This window comes from Elephas maximus, chromosome 2 (assembly GCF_024166365.1).
Source record: "Elephas maximus indicus isolate mEleMax1 chromosome 2, mEleMax1 primary haplotype, whole genome shotgun sequence".
Taxonomy (NCBI): domain Eukaryota; kingdom Metazoa; phylum Chordata; class Mammalia; order Proboscidea; family Elephantidae; genus Elephas; species Elephas maximus.
This window is the reverse complement of record NC_064820.1, coordinates 63,499,862-63,519,937: the sequence shown is the minus strand read 5'-3', so window position 1 is coordinate 63,519,937 and position 20,076 is coordinate 63,499,862. Positions and strand designations below refer to the sequence as shown.

Below are 20,076 nucleotides of genomic sequence, written 5' to 3'. Positions count from 1 at the left end.
CTTAAAATTAATTATAATGTATAATTACTATGGAAACCCTCGTGGCGTAGTGGTTATGAGTTTGGTTACTAGAAGGTAACTCCAAAGAAAAGGTTAACTGCTTACAGAGAGTAAGGGAGTAACTTAGGTACTGGGAGAATCTGACTCACGAAGGCACCATCGGCTGAACCGAGGCTTGAATTTCATGGACTTGTTTGGGAGAGCTTTTTCATATTTTCTCCCCATATGGAATAACAATCTGCCCTGAAAATAGAGAGTATCTTGGCATTACCTTTTCTAGCTCATTTGCCTTCAACTTTCCATAAAGTAAGTTTTGCCAGTTATCATGCTGAAGACTCGACTTTTTTTGCAAAAATACCAAAGAACTCCCCTTAGGAACACAGTAAACACACTAGAGCAGTCCCTCTGCCAATCACAGCTCTATACTGTTTGTATTTTTTTAGAGTTCATTGCATGCCTGGAATGAACAGGCTGTCTTTCTCCCCAGAAGACCAGAAATTGATATACAAAAAAATACAAGGTCAGGTTAAATGGTATCTAACTCTTGCTTTCCTAGCCCTTATACAGGAGCTATCTGTCTGCCCTGCCCCCCAAAATTAATTACAAATATAAAACACCCACAGAAGTTGTTCTTGAGAAAGGAAAGGAAATTAGTCTTCAAGAAAAGAACCAACATAGTAAAATTTTTTTTTTTTTTTTTTTGTAATTACTATTGAATACTGCACTGGGTTTTTTTTTGTTTTTTTTTGTTTTTACTGCATTTCTATATACTCTCGCAGTCTGGCATCTAAACACCTGAAACGTTTGAAAGCCTTAATCTCTAGAATGAAAACAATGGTCAATTTTTAATTTCAATGCCATGTTCAGGAAGAACTATAACCAGGAACAAGAAGTTTATTCATCCTGCCATCTTTTTCTAAGAATTGCAAACACATTTTTTGTTTTTTAAATACTTTGTTGAGATGCCATTTGAGACAGTATTTGTTTAGTTCTTAAGGTCCTAGCTTTCCTCTGATAATTTTTGGCTCTGGCAATAGAAGTCTGAGTTTAAGTGCTAACATAACCACTCACTAGCTATGTGACCTTGACCATGCTGTTAACCTTTCCTAGACCTCGAATGTTTGATGGAGGGTATAATAGTATCTAGCTTATGCAGTTGTAACATCAAATGAGATGACATGTGTGGAACATCTTGCCCATGGCCTCATACCTGCTGGCAGTGTTGTTAGTTGCACTCCAGTCAGCTTCAACTCATGGCTTTCCCACGTACGACAGAATGAAGCGTTGCCGGGTCCCGTACCATCTCCAAGATCGTTGGTATGCTTGAGTCCATTATTGCAGCCACTGTGTATTTTGAGTGCCCTCCAACTTCAGGGGCTCATCTTCCAGCATTATACTGGCCAATATTCTGTTGTGATCCAAAGGGTTTTCACTGGCTAATTTCTGGAAGTAGATCACCAAGCCTTTCTTCCTACACTGTATTAGTAGAGAACCTTTGCTGAAACCTGTCCACCATGGGTCACCCTGCTGGTATTTGAAATACCGGTGGCATAGCTTCCAGCATCACAGCAACACACAAGCCACCGCAGTGAGACAATTTGATAGACAGCTGGTAGGGCACATGGTGAGCACTCAGTGAACGGGAGTTCTTGTCATCTTCAGATCCGTTCCTCAAGAACCACAAGACCTGTGTGCTGACCTCGTTCTTCCACTCAACTAGCTGGGAAAACTTTGTCTATGCTTCAGTTCCCCCCTTATAAATGGATACAATGTCTGCTTCATGTGGTTGATGAAAAGTAATTGTGTTAATACACATAAAGGCCGTATTGTTGTTATTGTTAGTTACTGTCAAGTCGATTTTCAACTCATAGGGGCCCCATGTGACAGAGTAGAACTTCCTTATAGGGTTTTCTAGGCTGTATTTTTTACAGAAGAGGATTGCCAGGTCTTTCTTCCATGGAGCCGCTTGCTTAGCACTCCCATGGTGGCGATATCTTAGCAACTGAGTGCTTAACTGTTGCACCACCAAGGCTCCTTAAAGACCGTATTAACCAAAAAAACAAATAACAGGTTATTGTCAGAGTTGATTCCAACTCACAGCAATGCTATAGGACAGAGTAGAACTACCCCATAGGATTTCAAAGTCTTTAATCTTTATGGAAGCAGACTGCGACACCTTTTTCCCTTGGAGCAGCTGGTAGGTTCCAACTGCCAATCTTTTGGTTAGCAGGCAAGTGCTTTAACCACTCTACCACCAGGGCTCTTAAAAAGCATATTCACCCCGTTGCCATTGAGTCAATTCCAACTCATAGTGACCTTACAGGACAGAGCAGAACAGCCCTACAGAGTTTCCAAGGAGCACCTGGTGGATTCAAACTGCCGACCTTTTGGTTAGCAGCCATAGCTCTTAACCACTATGCTACCAGGGTTTCTGTATTAGTGGGTCCAAATGGGTTCTTAGAGCACTGACCAGGATGCAGCCTTCCCATGCGGAGAAACAGCCTTTTTATTCCAAGGCCAAATGGAAGACTGACTGGCAGACTTTATGGCACCAAGGAGTCAGAATCGGCTAGACAGCAGTGGGTTTGGTTTTGGGTTTAGCAACTACCTTTCCCATTCTCCTGCCAAGAGGCCAGTAAACTTTCTGGAAAAGTCATTTCTTTGAACCGGGCTTCCAAAAGGTCCCTATTATAATTCAAACACTCTATCAGGGTTGAGTGGCTCATTACATAATAGCTTCTCCAGATTAGGGCTGTTTCTCCCAATTACTTAGGGGAGAAAACAAACAACAACAAAAAAATTTCCCTCCTTAACAATGAGACTAGGATCAATAAGTATGTAGACGACTCCCTTTGTATTTCCTTAACCCTAAACAACCCTTTTTTCTTTAGGAAAAAAATGTTTTAAAAAAATAATTTAGGAAATTTTTTTTTTTTTTTGGCAAAGAGGGGTCCACAAGTACTTTGAAGAACAAAGGCTTACAAAAAGGAAGACAGAGGCAAGCCTCAATTTTTGAAATCTAATTCTGGCCATGAAGCAAATACCACAAAAGGGCACAGGAGAAAATTTATAATAGACTTCTCTTACCAAGGATTTATTCTGTTGTTAAATGAACTCCCTGTGAGCCAGTGTGCTAGGTACTATGAATACAAAGATGCATAAGCCCCATTCCCTGTTTTGAGAGAACTCACAGTATTGTGGGGGCCTTACTATCTACTCAATGTGGGGATTGGTGGATCAGTGGTAGAATTCTTGCCTTTCATGCAGGATACCTGGGCCAGTTCCAGGCCAATGCACGTCATGGGTAGCCACCACTTGTCTGTAGATGGTGGCTTGTATGTTGTTGTGATGCCAAACAGATTTCTGTGAAGCTTCCATACTAGGGAAGAAAGGCCTACTGATTTACTTCTGAAAATTAGCCAATGAAAATCCTATGGATCACAACAGTCTGACCCACAAACGAACATAGGGATGGTGCAGGACCTGGCGATGTTTTGTTCTGTTGTGCGTGGGGCCATCACCAGTTGGGGGCTGACTCAACGGCAGTACAACAACAACATTGTCTACTCAGGGCCAGGCCAGCCTCAGGCACTGCAGATACAAGGACAGAGAAAACAAAGACTCCCCTCCTCTTGGATTTTCCAGTGAGTGACTTACAGTTAACCAAGTGAGGAGGTAATCACAGTATGGTGTTGCTAAGCACTCTCAGAGGAGTTAGCAAAAGACTCTAGATGTTCACATAGCTGGGGCACTTAATTCAGACTGAAAGGCAGCAAGACTGGAAGAAGTGACCACTAAGTTAATTCTGACAAAAAAAAGAGAGGTAAAAGGAAAGAAGGAGATTCCTTCAAAGCACATGCAAAGATCTGAACATGATAGGAGCGTAGGTTTGCAGGTGAGGCAACATGTTTTCTCGTTTAATCCCCAGAACAACCCAAGACAGTGGAGTGATATTGTCCTTATTTTACAGAAGATGGTGTTGAATCTTAGATTAAGTTGCTTTCCAAGGTCACAGAGTTAAAAGCAGCAGCTGACAGGTGATGAGACACTGAAGCCCGGTAATTTCCACTCTGTGCTATCCTACGCTGTAAACAAATGACAACCCCCCCCCCCGCCAAAACCCATTGCTGTCAAGTCGATTCCAATTCACAGCGACCCTATAGGACACAGTAGGTGAACCCCATACAGTTTCCAAGACTATGATCTTTACGGAAGCTAACTGCCAACAGCTTTCTCCCACGGAGCAGCTGGTGGGTTCCAACTGCCGACTTTTGGGTTAGCAGCCGAGCGCTTAACCACTGTGCCACCAGGGCTCCTTAAATAAATTATACATAACTAAAAAAAAAATCAAAATTAACCCATGATGTCCAGAGATTAATCAAGCCAAAAAGACTTTTAACTTCTAATTTTTTTTTTTTTTTGGTGTTAGTTGGCCTTTTCTGCTACGTCTGTTAGATCTTCAAGTGTGAGTGGGATATTTACTAGGTAGAAGGCCAGGGAAATAGCATGGGAAAGGTGCTGAGACACATAGGAAAGTGGCAGATTTGAGACAAAGCATGTAAGATTGTGTGGCTACCATTATAGGCTGTGAAAGGTTAGTTATTGAGGGAGGGGCAGGCTGAATGATAGATTGATTCCAGCTGGTAGAAGGTTCATTTAGCACATAGGAATGCTGGAATTGATTCTGTAGGGAGTAGGAAGCTATTGAAGGTTTTTAAGCAGGGAATTTAACTTTTTAAGGTGTGTTTCTTTGAAAGATAACCTAATGACACTATAAAGAATAACCTTAGATGTATAAGACTGAAAGTAGGAAAATTATAATGGTGGTGCAGTGGTTAAGAGCTCAGCTGCTAACCAAATGGTGCGGGGTTCCAATGCACCAGCAGTTCCTTGGAAACCCTATGGGGCAGTTTTACTCTGTCTTATAGGGTAACTATAAGTCAAATCAACTTGATGGCAACAGGTTTAGTTTTTGGTTTATGTAAAGAGACTCAAGGAGCCAGGGTATAAGCTAAGAAAAAAACACCAAAGAAATTATTTTAAATAAAAGCCTTGTTGTTGTTGTTGTTCGGTGCCATTGAGTCAGTTCCGACTCATAGCGACCCTATGCACAACAGAACGAAACACTGCCCGGTCCTGCGCCATCCTCACAATCATTATGATGCTTGAGCCCATTGTTGCAGCCGCTGTGTCAATCCACCTAGTTGAGGGTCTTCCTCTTTTCCGCTGACCCTGTACTTTAACAAGCATGATGTCCTTCCCCAGAGACTAATCCCTCCTGACAACATGTCCAAAGTATGTAAGAGGCAGTCTCGCCATCCTTGCTTCTGAGGAGCATTCTGGCTGCACTTCTTCCAAGACAAATTTGTTCGTTCTTTTGGCAGTCCATGTTATATTCAATATTCTTCGCCAACACCACAATTCAAAGGCATCAGTTCTTCTTAGGTCTTCCTTATTCATTGTCCAGCTTTCACATGCATATGATGCAATTGAAAATACTATGGCTTGGGTCAGGCGCACCTTAGTCTTCAAGGTGACACCTTTGCTCTTCAACACTTTAAGGAGGTCGTTTGCAGCAGATTTACCCAATGCAATGTGTCTTTTGATTTCTTGACTGCTGCTTCCATGGCTGTTTGTGAATCCAAGTAAAATGAAATCCTTGACAACTTCAATCTTTTCCCCATTTATCATGATGTTGCTCATTGTGAGGATTTTTGTTTTCTTTATGTTGAGGTGCAATCCATACTGAAGGCTGTGGTCTTTGATCTTCATTAGTAAGTGCTTCAAGTCCTCTTCACTTTCACCAAGCAAGGTTGTGTCATCTGCATAATGCAATCCTGATGCCCCATTCTTCTTCATATAGTCCAGCTTCTCCCATTATTTGCTCAGCATACAGATTGAATAGGTATGGTGAAAGGATACAACCCTGGCGAACACCTTTCCTGACTTTAAACCATGCAGTATCCCTGTGTTCTGTCCGAACAACTGCCTTTTGATCTATGTAAAGGTTCCTCATGAGCACAATTAAGTGTTCTGGAATTCCCATTCTTCACAACGTTACCCATAATTTAGTATGATTCACACAGTCGAATGCCTTTGCATAGTCAATAAAACACAGGTAAGTATCCTTCTAGTATTCTCTGCTTTCAGCCAGGATCCAACTGACATCAGCAATGATATCCCTGGTTCCACGTCCTCTTCTGAAACCAGCCTGAATTTCTGGCAGCTCCCTGTCAATATACCCTTGCAGCCGTTTTTGAGTGATCTTCAGCAAAATTTTGCTTGTGTGTGATGTTAATGATATTATTCTATAATTTCCACGTTCAATTGGATCACCTTTCTTGGGAATAGGCATAAATATGGATCTCTTCCAGTCAGTTGGCCAGGAAGCTGCCTTCCATTTTTCTTGGCATAGACGAGTGAGCACCTCCAGCGCTGCATCTGTTTGTTTAAACATCTCGATTGATATTCCATCAGTTCCTGGAGCCTTGTTTTTTGCCAATGCCTTTTTTTTTTCAGAGCAGCTTGGACTTCTTTCTTCAGTACCATCAGTTTCTGACCATATGCTACCTCTTGAAATGGTTGAACATCGACAAATTCTTTTTGGTGTAATGACTCTGTGTATTTCTTCCATCTTCTCTTGATGCTTCCTGCGTCATTTAATATTTTCCCCACAGAATCCTTCACTATTGCAACTCGAGGCTTAAATTTCTTCTTCAGTGCTTTCAGCTTGAGAAACACCAAGCGTGTTCTTCCCTTTTGGTTTTCCATCTCCAGCTCTTTGCACACGTCATTATAAGACTTTACTTTGTCTTCTCGAGCCACCCTTTGAAATATTCTGTTCAGTTCTTTTACTTTGTCAGTTCTTCCTTTTGCTTTAGCTGCTTGACATTCGAAAGCAAGTTTCAGGGTCTCCTCTGACATCCATTTTAGTGTTTTCTTTCTTTCCTGTCTTTTCAATGACCCCTTGCTTTCTTCATGGATGATGTCCTTGATGTCATTCCACAACTCATCTGGTCTCCAGTCACCAGTGTTCAATGCATCAAATCTATTCTTCAGATGGTCTCTAAATTCAGGTGGGATATACTCAAGGCCCTATTTTGGCTCTCGTGGACTTGCTCTGAATTTCTTCAGTTTCAGCTTGAACTTGCATATGAGCAATTAATGGTCTATTCCATAGTCAGCCCCTGGCCTTGTTCTGACTGATGATATTGACCTTTTCCATCGTCTGTTTCCACAGATGTTATCAATTTGATTTCTGTGTGTTCCCTCTGGCGAGGTCCATATGTATAGTTGTTGTTTATGTTGGCGAAAGAAGGTATTTGCAATGAAGAAGTCGTTGGTCTTGCAAAATTCTATCATTTGACCTCCAGCATTGTTTCTATCACCAAGGCCATATTTTCCAACTACTGATCCTTCTTCATTATTTCCAACTTTCACATTCCAATCACCAGCAATTATCAATGCATCTTGATTGCATGTTCAATCAATTTCAGACTGCAGCAGCTGATAAAAATCTTCCATTTCTTCATCTTTGGCCCCAGTGGTTGGTGCATATATTTGAATAATAGTGGTATTAACTAGTCTTCCTTGTAGGTGTATGAATATCATCCTATCACTGCCAGCATTGTACTTCAGGACAGGTCTTGAAATGTTTTCTTTGAGGATGAATGCAACACCATTCCTTTTCAAGTTGTCATTCCCAGCATAGTAGACTATATGATTGTCTGATTCAAAATGGCCAATACCAGTCCATTTCAGTTCACTAATGCCTAGGATATCGATGTTTATGCGTTCCATTTCATTTTTGACAATTTCTAATTTTCCTAGATTCATACTTCATACACTCCAGGTTCCGATTATTAATGGATGTTTGCAAGTGTTTCTTCTGATTTTGAGTCGTGCCACATCAGCAAGCGAAGGTCCCGAAAGCTTTACTCCACCCGCATCATTAAGGTCGACTCTACTTTGAGGAGGCAGCTCTTCCCCAGTCATCTTTTGAGTGCCTTCCAACCTGGGGGCTCATCTTCCAGCACTGTATCAGACAATGTTCCACTGCTATTCATAGGGTTTTCACTGGCTAATGCTTTTCAGAAGTAGACTGCCAGGTCCTTCTTCCTAGTCTGTCTTAGTCTGGAAGCTTAGGTGAAACCTGTCCTCCATGGGTGACCCTGCTGGTATCTGAATCCCGGTGGCATAGCTTCCAGCATCACAGCAACATGCAAGCCCCCACAGTACGACAAACTGATAGATATGTGGGGGAATCAAAGACATAATAGTAATATATACTTGTTTTGTAAGTTTTAAAGCTGCTTTCTTCCCTAGCTCATGAGCTCTTTTTTTAACCTGATTTTTAAGTATTAGGTGTTATTTATTGAGCCCTTACTATATGCCAGACACTCTGTCAAGGCTTTAGAAGAATTGTTTTATTTAGTCCTCACAAAATCCTCTTTTATCTCCGTTTTATAACTGAGCAAACTGTGGTTTATAGGACATTAGGTAACTTGTTTAAGGTCAAACAACTAGTAATTAGAGCTTAGATTTGTACCCAGGCTGCCTGACTTCAAAGGCTGCTGCTTAACATGATCCTGAGCACCCTCCCTAATTAAGAACATTGTCTCAAAAAACAGGCCTTTTACATTAAATAAAATTTATTTGCAAATGTGTGGTCAAGGAGAAATTGCCTGAGTTGTCCGGATTATTTTACCATTACTTTTAACCTGTGCAGGGGAAAATGTTATCAAACAAAGGCAAGTTAAATAGGCTCCAATGAGAGTTTGCTTTTAATAAATTAATTTCCTCCATTATATATTATTTCAGTTATTAAATTATTATTAAAACACCTTATGTATACATTTATTTCTGGAAGATTATTTTCCAAATCCTATTTTAATGAAAACCGCAATTTATCTTCATGTGGCAATGTGATTTTCCAGTTGTTTTATCTCTTTAGAAGAATCTTCTAAAATTTATTTTTATTAAGATAATTTAACTTTAAAACTTTGCTTTATTCCTTGAGATAGGTAGATTGTGTTAGGGACCACCTGATTAAAACATAGAGGGTCACTTATGAACCTAAAATCATAACTACAGTTATAATATGACCAGTCTGGATATGCGTTGATAACATTTGTATATAATTAAGCAAAGTGACAGTTAAAAGAGTAATTAAAACACACATACACACACACACAATATGTTGGTCCAGGCAAAGATTTTTTTGTTCTTTACTTTGGCTGTGTCTAATAGCACGCTAATACTTTGTAAGGAATCAGTGGCAGATAAGGCAACACATTGATTTCAAGGTGAGAATTCTTGTCTTCAAATTCTTCGTTTTATTGTTTAACTATTTAACAATGGCTTCTAGGCCAAGACTGACTATAAGATTCTGAATCCATCACTGAAACCTAATTTTGGCCTATACTTACAGGGGTTAGAAATATACTTAGTCAACTGATAGACTTTTTAAATACTTGACCTTAGAGAGACATGGCCAGTTTTTTGGTTTGAAAGTAAAACTAAAAGATTGCTAGCTTTCAAATGCTGGATAAAAGACTTCTTAACCCATGTCCCAAGCTATGATATTTTCAATCGCTTCTTATGCAAGTGAAAGCTGGAGAATGAATAAGGAACACCGAGGAAGAGTTGATGCCTTTGAATTATGGCATTGGTGAAGAATATTGAATATACCATGGACTGTCAGAAGAATGAACAAATATCTCTTGGAAGAAATACAGCCAGAATGCCTCTTGGAAGTGAAGATGGTGTGATTTCATCTCATCTACTTTGTACGTGTTATCAAGAGGGACCAGTTATCAAGAGGGTCAGTGAAAGAGAGAAAGACCCTCGACGAGATGTATTGACACAGTGACTGCAACAACGGGCTCAAACATAATGATCGTGAAGATAGAGCAGGACCAGTGTTTCATTCTGTTGTCATAGGGTTGCTATGATTCGGAACTGACTCGACGTCACCTAACAATGTAATAACATCATCCCATATTTCTCCCCCAAATCACCCCAAACCAATAATTTGTACAAGAAACAGAAAGTCTATTCCATGTTTGAGGAAACTAAGAAGTATCTGTAACTCCAAGACAGTGCATAAACATATAAGTGGCTAGAGGAATGGCTGGAGACTTAGCAGAATAAGAGAAAATACAAAGAGAAGTAAGCTGAGCTGCCCTTAGTACCCCAGAATGCACCATCTGAGGGCACTTTGGAAGTTGTGAGGACTCTGATAACCACAGATTGTCGGAAAGTCTGCATAATGTGCACTTACATTCACAGGCCCTCACCCTTTCTCAGCACTCTCAGTGTACCCTCACTTCCCTCTGTGTGGAAGACAGGGATTCCAGGATACTTGACAGAAAGGAGAAGTAGGGAGACTTGTGGAAATGGAGAGATTAAACGAGTCTATAAACAGTAAGACCCCCAGCTCCCTCCTCCGCCCACACGAGAGCTCTGGTAGGCAGGTTTATACCCTTCTCTAGAAAAATCGAACTACACCAGAGGAACTGCTCTACAAGTAGTGACATTTGCGGCAGACAATGAAAAAGCCTGCTGTGCTTTTTCAATCCCACTCTTTCAGAGCACCATCTCTTTCCTAGTGCATCAGCCTCAGGAATGAACTGGGGTGAGGGATCCTGTGGTAGGTAGATTACTATATGATTAGTTAAACTGTTTGCATGCATTTTGCTAATAAGAAATAAATAACTAATTAAAAACAATATTAAATTTGCAAAGATGCATTTAAGCTGAGAATAAAGAAAAGCATGGAGTGAAAGAGGGAGAAGAAGGAAGGTGGAATGCATAGAAATACAACAGCTCTTGTGAAATTTTCAATTGGACAATTTATTTGATCCCTACAATAGTCTTTTCTTGAAATCAAATATTTTGAGTTAGTGCACAGTTCTGAAAGTCAGCCACAAAATTTCTGTCCCTTTTGATAGACAATGTAATTTGTTGATGTATTGAAATCTGTACATTATCAGAGGCCTCATATGTTGTTACCTTTAAAAAGATCACTTGTTCGATGCTGTTACCCAAACCCTGGTGGTGGAGTGGTTAAGAGCTATAGCTGCTAACTAAAAGATCGACAGTTAGAATCTATCAGGCGCTCCTTGGAAACTGTATGGGGCAGTTCTACTCTGTCCTGTCGGGTTGCTATGAGTCAGAATCGACTCAACAGCAATGGGTTTGGCTTTTTTTGTTGTTCGTTTTATTACCCAATGAGGCGATCAAAATGCTAGTTGTTGTGTAGCAAACCATCATTACTCATGTTATGAATATGACTAACAACCTTATCACACTTCACCTCCAACAGACTGAGGATAGTGTTGTGTATACCCTCAGCATAGCATTTATTCTCCTAAAACTTAGAACAAGGACAGTGAAGTCATATTGGTTAATCCTGGATGCCTTGAAAATCTAAAATTTACTCTTATATTTAATGACTGTTAAATAGGTCCAGCATTATACCTGTAACACACACACACACTGTTTTTAGTGGCTATTCAGTCATTGCCACTGTCAACCTGAGGAGGAGAATGGCTTAAAACTAATTTCCGTGCGCTAGTACCAATTTTTAATATTATACACACAAATCTCTTTCTCTCTCTCTGCCTGCCTGTCTGTCTCTCTTCTGCCTCCCTCGTGCACACACACACACACACACACACACACACACACACAACACACATCATGAAGAGCAAAGCTTTGGAGTCATACACACCTGAGTACAAATATTTCTTCTGCCACCAGTGATATAACTTTGAAAAAACTACAGGCTTCCTTTATGTACAAAATTAGTGTTATGACACCTACCTTGCCAAGTTGTTGTGATGATGAAGTGAGGACGTCTCTATAATGCACTGAGCACTGAGACAAACTGCCATCCGGTTGATTCTGATGCGTGGCAACCTTGAGTGTGTCAGAGCAGACATGTGCTCCGTAGGGTTTTCAGTGGCTGATTTTTCACAAGTAGATCACCAGGCCTTTCTTCCAAGGCACCCCTGAGTTGTCTTGAAGCTCTAACTTTTTTGTTAGCAGCTAATGTGTTAACCATTTGTACCACCCAGGGAGCCCATTTAGCACTTACCAAAAAAAAACAAACCTGTTGCCATCGAGTCGATTCCAACTCATAGTGACCCTATAAGAAAGAGTAGAACTGCCCCGACGGTTTCCAAGGAGGGGCTGGTGGATTCAAACTGCTGACTTTTTTGGTTAGCAGTTGAACTCCTAACCGCTGTACCAACTTGGCACTTAGTAGGTGCTTAATTGGAACCTCTGGTGGTATAGTGGTTAAGAGTTCGACTGCTAAACCAAAAGGTCAGCAGTTCAAATCCACCAGGCACTCCTTGGAAACTCTATGGGGCAGTTCTACTCTGTCCTACAGGGTTGCTATGAGTCGGAATCAACAGCAATGGTTTTTTTTTTTGTTTGTTTTTTTTGGTGCTTAATTAATAATAATAACTTTCAATATATAATCCTCTCAACTTCTCAATTCAGCTCTGAGCCAAATTAATGCCAATAGGAAAGTCCATGAAGCTGATTCTGTACCTAGTGAGTGTAATAAGACAAGATAGGCTGTTAGAAATCTGATTGAAATTCTCCTCCATATACGGAAAATACCACTTTATTCCTCAACAATGAGGAAATGCTACAAGACTTCAAAGTGACTTGTTCTCATTAATGTTAGAGTACAATATAGAATACCAGGAAACTTTAAAAAACTGTGGCTCCCTGGTCATTTTCTTTAAAAGTTAACCGGAATATCTGTAGTCCTGAACTTAAACTTGACAGGCCTAAATATGTCATTAGTTTCTAATATGACTCTAAGAAAGCTGCTCATGACAGGTTGGTGAATATACAGGGTCTTCTGTAATCTGAAAATAGGAGTCTACTTAGTTGACAGAAGATGTGAAAGTGGGACAGAATATTTCAAAGTAGTAATATCTGAGAAAGCCTGAGTTGTACATGAAAATCATTCCTTGACACCTCATTTAATTGGTTTCAGTTAATGTTTTATGCTGAATTCATGGTTCTTGATAAATGCCATCAGTCTTGCAAGTCATGCTTGCCATTGAATGCTAAGAGAAGGAAAAATCTTGTCTTAGGGTACACCTAATCTCCCTATGTGCCAGTGTTGATTTGCACGTGAATGTTGCCCACACAGCATGGTGGACACCATTGGCAGTTTAAGAGATGATCTAGATGGTACCCTGACTCCTTCTTTTTTTCAATTCATACTTATTTTATTTTGGCAAAAAATATAAACAAGATATCAAACCCACTTACAGAATAAAGTTACCTTTTAAATTTAGCTTAAGTTAAAAAAAAAAAAGTCAATGAATAAAAGCACCAAGTAAGTGATGGTGTAGATGGAATTACAATATGACAAAAATTGTGGAGATGGTATGCAAAGTACTGAAGTTTGAGAAACATCATGCTACATAATGGTTCGATTCAGCAAAATATGTGCAAATGATGACCCAACCAATTTACATATCTGGGAGTACAATCCACTGAGATGCTGTAGTGATCATAGGTGAATAGAAAAAAGTCTGCAGACCATGGTACAATTCAGAACGTCTGGGGAATGCTGAGAAGTAATAGCTTCTGGATCAAATACATGTTCTCCAAAAGGCCTACTGACAATGGCCACATGACTCCTAAAGTCTAGTCTCCCCTGTTTCAAGCATCCGTGTCAAGCCTGCCCACCCTCATACCCTTGTGCACTGATAGGAAGTGGAGGGCACTGACGTACAGGAGATGCTTTTCAGAGGGCACAGAAAATACAAACCCCCCAGTTACAAAACAGACTACAATTTCAGATATGCTTATATGAAAATTGCCTTGGAAGAGAGAAAACATTGTTATATTGATTCAGTATAATTAGTGTTTTTTTTTTTTTTTTCTGTCACTGCCTTAAACATTAGCAATAGAAGCAGAATTAAAAATTTAAATCGTGTTGGCCTGGTGACGTCATCCTTCTTTCTTTTTCTGTAATGCAACCTTGATGTACCAATCCAACTAGCTTTGACTATTTAGTTAGTTGTATACACTGACAGAATCCCTGCTTGAATTTGCATTCTTTGGGGACCAAAAAACAGAATTGGGTCCATTTCGACTCATGGCCACCCCATGTTTGTCAGAGAAGAACTGTGCTCCTTTGTGTTTTCACTGGCTGATGTTTTGGAAGTAGTCAGCCTTTCTTCTGAGGTGCCAACTTGAACTACCAATCTTTTGGTTAGCAGCCAAGTGTGTTAACCATTTGTACCATCCAGGGATGTTTTCTTTGGGGACAGGATGATGTATTAACCATTATGGGACTGTTATATAGTGTTCAGAGGGAGTGGTAGTTCAGTGGTAGAATTCTCAACTTCCATGCTAGAGACCTGAGCTCAGCTCCTGGACAATGTACCTCACACACGGCCACAATCATCCTTCAGTGAAGGCCTACATGTTGCTGTGGTGCTGAACAGATTTCAGGGAAATTTCTAGACTAACACAGTAGGAAGAAAGGCCTGACAACCTACTTCCACAAATCAGCCATTGACAATTCCTTGGATCACAAAACTCAAATTCCATTGTGCATGGGATCACCATGAGTCAGGGGACAACTCATTATCATCTAACGACAGTGTATAAAGTTTAATAAATGCCCAACAAGTGGATTAGGTTTGTCAGAAACAGATTTTTGGAAGATGTGGAACTTTGAGCAAGTGAAGGGGAATAGTATGAGAGGCAGCAGTAGCCTCTTATGTGATGTGACAGGGAAGGGAGTGGCAGTGACCTAAGAAATCTCACTGAGACAGAGAGGCTACTTGGGGATCTTCAAACATTGGGCTTATTTTAGTAATCTAGTCCTGATATAACAGAAATACCACAAGTGGATGACTTTAATGAAAAGAAATTTATTTCTTCACAGTAAAATAGGCTTAAAGTCCACATTCAGGGTATCAGCTCCAGGGAAAGACTTTCTCTGTTGGCCTTCTCATCAATCTTCCGCCGGACTAGGAACTTCTCCGCACAGGGACCCCGGGTCCAAAGGAAGCACTCTGTTCCAGGCGCTGCTTTCTTGGTGGTATGAAGTCCCCCTGTCTCTCTGCTCACTTCTCTCTTTTATATCTTAAGAGATTGCCTCAAGACACAATCCAATCTTGTAGATTGAGTCCTGCATCACTAACACAACTGTCACACATCCTCCCTCATTAACAGCATAGAGGCAGGATTTACAACATACAGGAAAATCACACAATACAGGGAATCATGGCCCAGCCAAACTGATACACAATTTTTTTGAGAGACATAATTCAATCCATGACAGGGCTGAGTAGTTAAGGAGAGTTTATCGCACAACAATCAGCCATTGCAATCCATGATCATTGACATTTTCTTTCTAAAAAGATAACCAGAAGATAATGCCGTAGACCCTACATGGAAGCGAACAGTGTTCCAAACAAATAATAATTGTTTATTTACTTGGTTTGTCTTTTTGCTTCCTTTTTCCTCATTAAAATTCCAAGGAGAAAAAAAGTCAACCCCTCTTCCCTCAAAAAGAGTGGTTCTTAGGCCAGCGAAATGTGAAACTTCTGTATGCTGTGTTAATGGTAAACCATGACATGATGCACTTGTCAAAACCCATAGAACTGTACAACACAAAGGGTAGACCCAAATGTAAACTATGGACTCTCCTTAATAATAATGTATCAATTGTAACAAATATACCACAGGTATACAAGATGTAAATAATAAGAGAGACAGTATGCGGGGGGAGGAGGACATATGGGAACTCTCTATACTTTTGGTACAATTTTCCTATAAACCTAGAACTGCTCTAAAAAAGTATATTAAAAAAAAAAAAAAGAGTGCTCTCACAAACTTTCTTTTGAATTCCAGAAAATGTGTGATTAGTTAACCTGCCTTAAAGTGCCAGCAATATACTAATATGGGACAGAGCTAAGAATGCAGAAATTTCCCCTGTAGATGTGGAAAAACTGAAAGTTTACAGCAATAACTCTATGGAAAGTAATTTATTGACATTTACTTTATGAGGCCTGAGGGTCACTGAGAGAAACTCACCTTGGGGCGTGACGAGGGGAGGAGTCAAAGGGTTTGTTGTACTAAACAGTCAGAGCGTCTGGTGGAATGCCTTACTACGCTAATTTTCCAAGTTGTTTGGGTGGGTCATAACTGCACTCCAACATCCTGTCTCCAAATGCTAAATAAACACCGAGTTCACGTCAGACTACAGAACCAACGTACTAACCAATGTCGTTTAAGAATCAAAATGCTTAAATTATTTTCACTTGAAAATTCATACCCAAAATAATTGAAGTTGGCACACTCCATGTGTCTGTGCACATGTTCCTTCTTTTCAGTACAATTCTAATCAGCTTACATTATGTCTACCATAAAGAACAATTTTATATCAGATGCAGGAGGTAAGACAAAGATGGGTCTTCAAAACAGTAAGAGATAATGTATAGCTTCTTGCCTAACTGAAGATCTGTCAAGAATTAGCAAACCCGAGTCCCCGACTGGACTGACTTTAATACGGTGAATATGCATCTGGCCTGTACTGATCATGGAATAAACACATCGCTCTTAAAAAAAAAAAAAAAAAGAATTAGCAAACCCTGTCTATGCACAGAAATGGATGACATTTGCATATCATTTCAAAAAGAAATAAGGTTTAGAAAACATTGTGCAAGGTAGCAGCCTCAGTGCATGTAGCCACTTGTCCAGCAATAAATAATACATTAGATTTTTTTCAGTTTAAACATTCCAGCACAACCTGATGCAATGATGTCAGCTATACTCTGTTGACTTTTGAAGACGCAGTGTGCATATCTACAAACAAGCCCAAAGAGTCACACTTCATAAAATCTTCTCAAAGTGAACTGCTGTCAAGTCCTCAAGTCCTCTCAACTTTGCTCCTGAAGAGAAATTGTAGTTTTCAGTGCGATACTTAGAGAAAATGACTTTTTTTTCCGGGGTGGGGGGTGGGGGATGGAAAGGAGGGATAAACGAACAACTCAATGGCAGGAGGTTTGTTCCTTATAAAGGTGCTCATGGAATCTTATCCTGAATAACACAGACGCCTCATTTCCCAAAGGAGGAAATGGTTTCTTCAGTTTTGAGAGGTCTCCTGTCTGCTTCACTGGTTTACAGTCCTGATCTGGCACTGGTCTGCCCGTCAGCTTTGTATATTTCAGCAAGTGAAGAGGCTGGGCTGGGCGCTCTGGTTTTTTTTTTTTTTTTTCCTCTCTCACTTCCCTGCGATGTTTTGAACTGCCTTCCTGCAGACGTCATACAGCCCTTGAGGAATAGTTTCTGCCTGGTGAGATTGAATGATAGTTCTCATTCACAAAGGCTTAGAGTCAGATTCTAAAGCAGGGGCCAAAAACGGAAATGACATTCGCAGGTAAAGCAGTCAGCCCAACTGAAGTGTGGAAACCTTTTGTTCCCTCGCTGATTTCTTTTCTCCACGGACAAGCGTGTTTTCCTGTGGTCGCCCTGAAATGGAACTTCCCTGACAGCTCTCCGGTGTTACACCATACCTCTAGGTCATTTTCTTTTCTTTTCTCTCTACCTGAGAACTTTTAGACTGTTGGAAACCTTTTAACCTGTTATTATTGAATTGCAAAAGGAGATCAAGTGACTCTTTCACTCGGCTGTTTTCCCTTGTGACCTAGATGAAGAATAGATTTGAAATTCTGTTCCTCCCTTGGCAATACAGGACAGAAAAGAAACTGTCACTTCCGAACAGCCTAGCGCTGGAGTAAATTCAGCGTGAAAAAGGAAAGCACTCCAGCCTCGGTAAAGCCTTCCCTATGAGCTGGACTTGGGGCAGGAGGCGACTTCAGGAAATTTGGATTTCTTCAAGCAGCCTCCCTTGGAAATGGGATATATTTAAAACCTTCTTTGTAGAAAGACAACTGTAATATATTCATCAGAATACTTGGAGACTTTTTTATTCCCCAAAATGAGTATTATTATGAAGCCAAGATCCCGGTCTACAAGTTCCCTAAGGACTACAGAGGCAGTTTGGTAACGTGCTTTTCTCTCTTGCTTCTCCGCTTTTCCCTTTTAAGATTGACATAGTTCTTGAGTATTTAGTAATTACTGACAAAGTTCAAAGGTTAGGTGTAATGTCAAAGCTTGATGACAAAGAACAGTCCTTTTATTCTCTCCTTTGTGCCCAATCTTCTCGGTTCTAACCAAAGTGGCGTTTGCATATTTTAACTGTACGTGGACTCGAGCGATTCATCTGATGAGAAAAGAAACTTGCAGATATTACGGGAGCTTAGAAAATGAAACTTGTCATTTTTCACTGTCCCATTTGCTGGTTTCTTCATCTTTTTTTCCTGCTGCATCAGCCAGCTGCTAGTTGGCAGCCTTTGCCACTGCCTTTATAAGTAATATCTTAGTTTTTAGCACAGATGCATTAGAAATTAATAATGTTATGTATCTTTAAAAATGTATGTGTGATCAACTTAAATTTAACTACATAGCTTAAATACATACCAAGTTATCACTCAGACATCTTCTATGTTTTATTTTGTTAATAATGTTCCCTAGTAAAAATACTATATTTTTTGGTAATTTTAATAGTTTCACCCTAATGACAAGGATGGTAATTTTAATTTATTTTACCATTTCCCCAACACTTATTTGATATGCTCATAAGCATATGGCCCTTAAAGAATAGTTTCCCAACAAAGGAACTTTTATGTCTGGAACAATTATCTGCAGAATACTTTTATGGCTATTATTTCAACCGTTAATCTTATCTTAGTGACTGATGGTAAATAAATAACTAAGCTTGTCTCTTTAAAATTGGAAAAAAAAAATATGCTTTAGATAGGGGAAATAAAAGCATTGATTGAAGACAGGTGGTTAGGAGTATCATAGAAGAAGGCAGGCAAAATATATTATGTTTTATTATGTGAGCAAGTGACACATGTAAATATTCAAATTATTTGCAGGAGGAATTCTGCCTATGTTTATGTAGTTGGGTGTTTGCAGGTATTGTATTCACATTTTATAGTGGACTGGAAGCAAAAATTGCCCCTGTTGTAGTATTTTGGTGAGTTTTAATAGACTATGGATGAAGTGTATCAATAAACTATACACAAAGGCTTTGTCCCTTATGTCACTGGCCGTTCCTTACAAAAGAATACATGCAATAAATTCTTCCATGAATTTATTTGAAGTTTGTATATGCAAATAAATTCATTCAGTCTTTTTTGCTAAACAGTAAAAACTTAGAATCCTTTTATGAATTGCCATCCCGTAACCCCATTTATGAATTGCCATAGCTAATTTAAATCTCTGACAGGGATAATCAGAAATATAAAATCAATGGAGTTCATTTATTTGTTATTTATACCTTGCCTATTTGAAAAGAGAGTCTGATAACTTGAATAAAAAGAATTTAACCAACGTCTTTCCCTTTTTGCCTGAACTGCCAGGAGACTTATTTCCAAATTCAGGACTCGATCACAGTAATTAGTTCATTTCAGGAGACTAGTGACATTGATGGCCTTTACTTATCTGAAATTGTCAGAGTCTACATTTAGGCACTATTGTTTTATTATACTATTGTAAATCGTATGAGTTATTTTTATTAGGAAGCAGGGTTGGAATTCAAAATACATTTTTTAAAGAATATGTATACTGTTCCATTTAATTTTAAATGTTTTACATAGTGTTGGGTTCGAATAGTTTATGAGTAAGAAATAAATGTCTCTCATTATGCTAATGAATCCTAGGTTTAACCATATTCTCTGGAAACCTCTTCAGTTGTTAATCTTAAATATGACTTATTAATAATATAACTGTCTGGTACTACTGCAGCCTCAAATAATTTGGCATGAGGGTGTGGTTACAGTTTTTGTTATCCCTTTTATCATTCAAATTCTATACATACACATGTATTTGTATGTGGGATTCCCTGGTAGCGCAAGTGGTTAAGCGCCACTACTAGCCGAAAGGTTGGTGGTTCGAACCCACCCACCCAGAGACGTCTCGAAAGACAGACCTGGAGATCTGCTTCTGCAAGATCAC

General features: G+C 39.6%; 1 protein-coding gene across 16 annotated transcripts in view; it reads left to right on the top strand.

The window, feature by feature from the left end:
• Positions 1-20,076, top strand: part of PDE4D (phosphodiesterase 4D) — a 1,645,162-nt gene that overhangs the window by 1,292,928 nt on the left and 332,158 nt on the right. Inside the window, exon 1 of one of the 16 annotated variants that reach the window (XM_049857571.1) lies at positions 17,297-18,057. The exons of the other annotated variants lie outside the window; for them this stretch is intronic. Within the exon in view, the coding sequence (XP_049713528.1) occupies positions 17,993-18,057 (65 nt within the window). The 5' untranslated portion in view covers positions 17,297-17,992. Of the gene's footprint in view, positions 1-17,296; positions 18,058-20,076 lie in introns of those variants that run through there. 16 annotated transcript variants of the gene reach the window in all.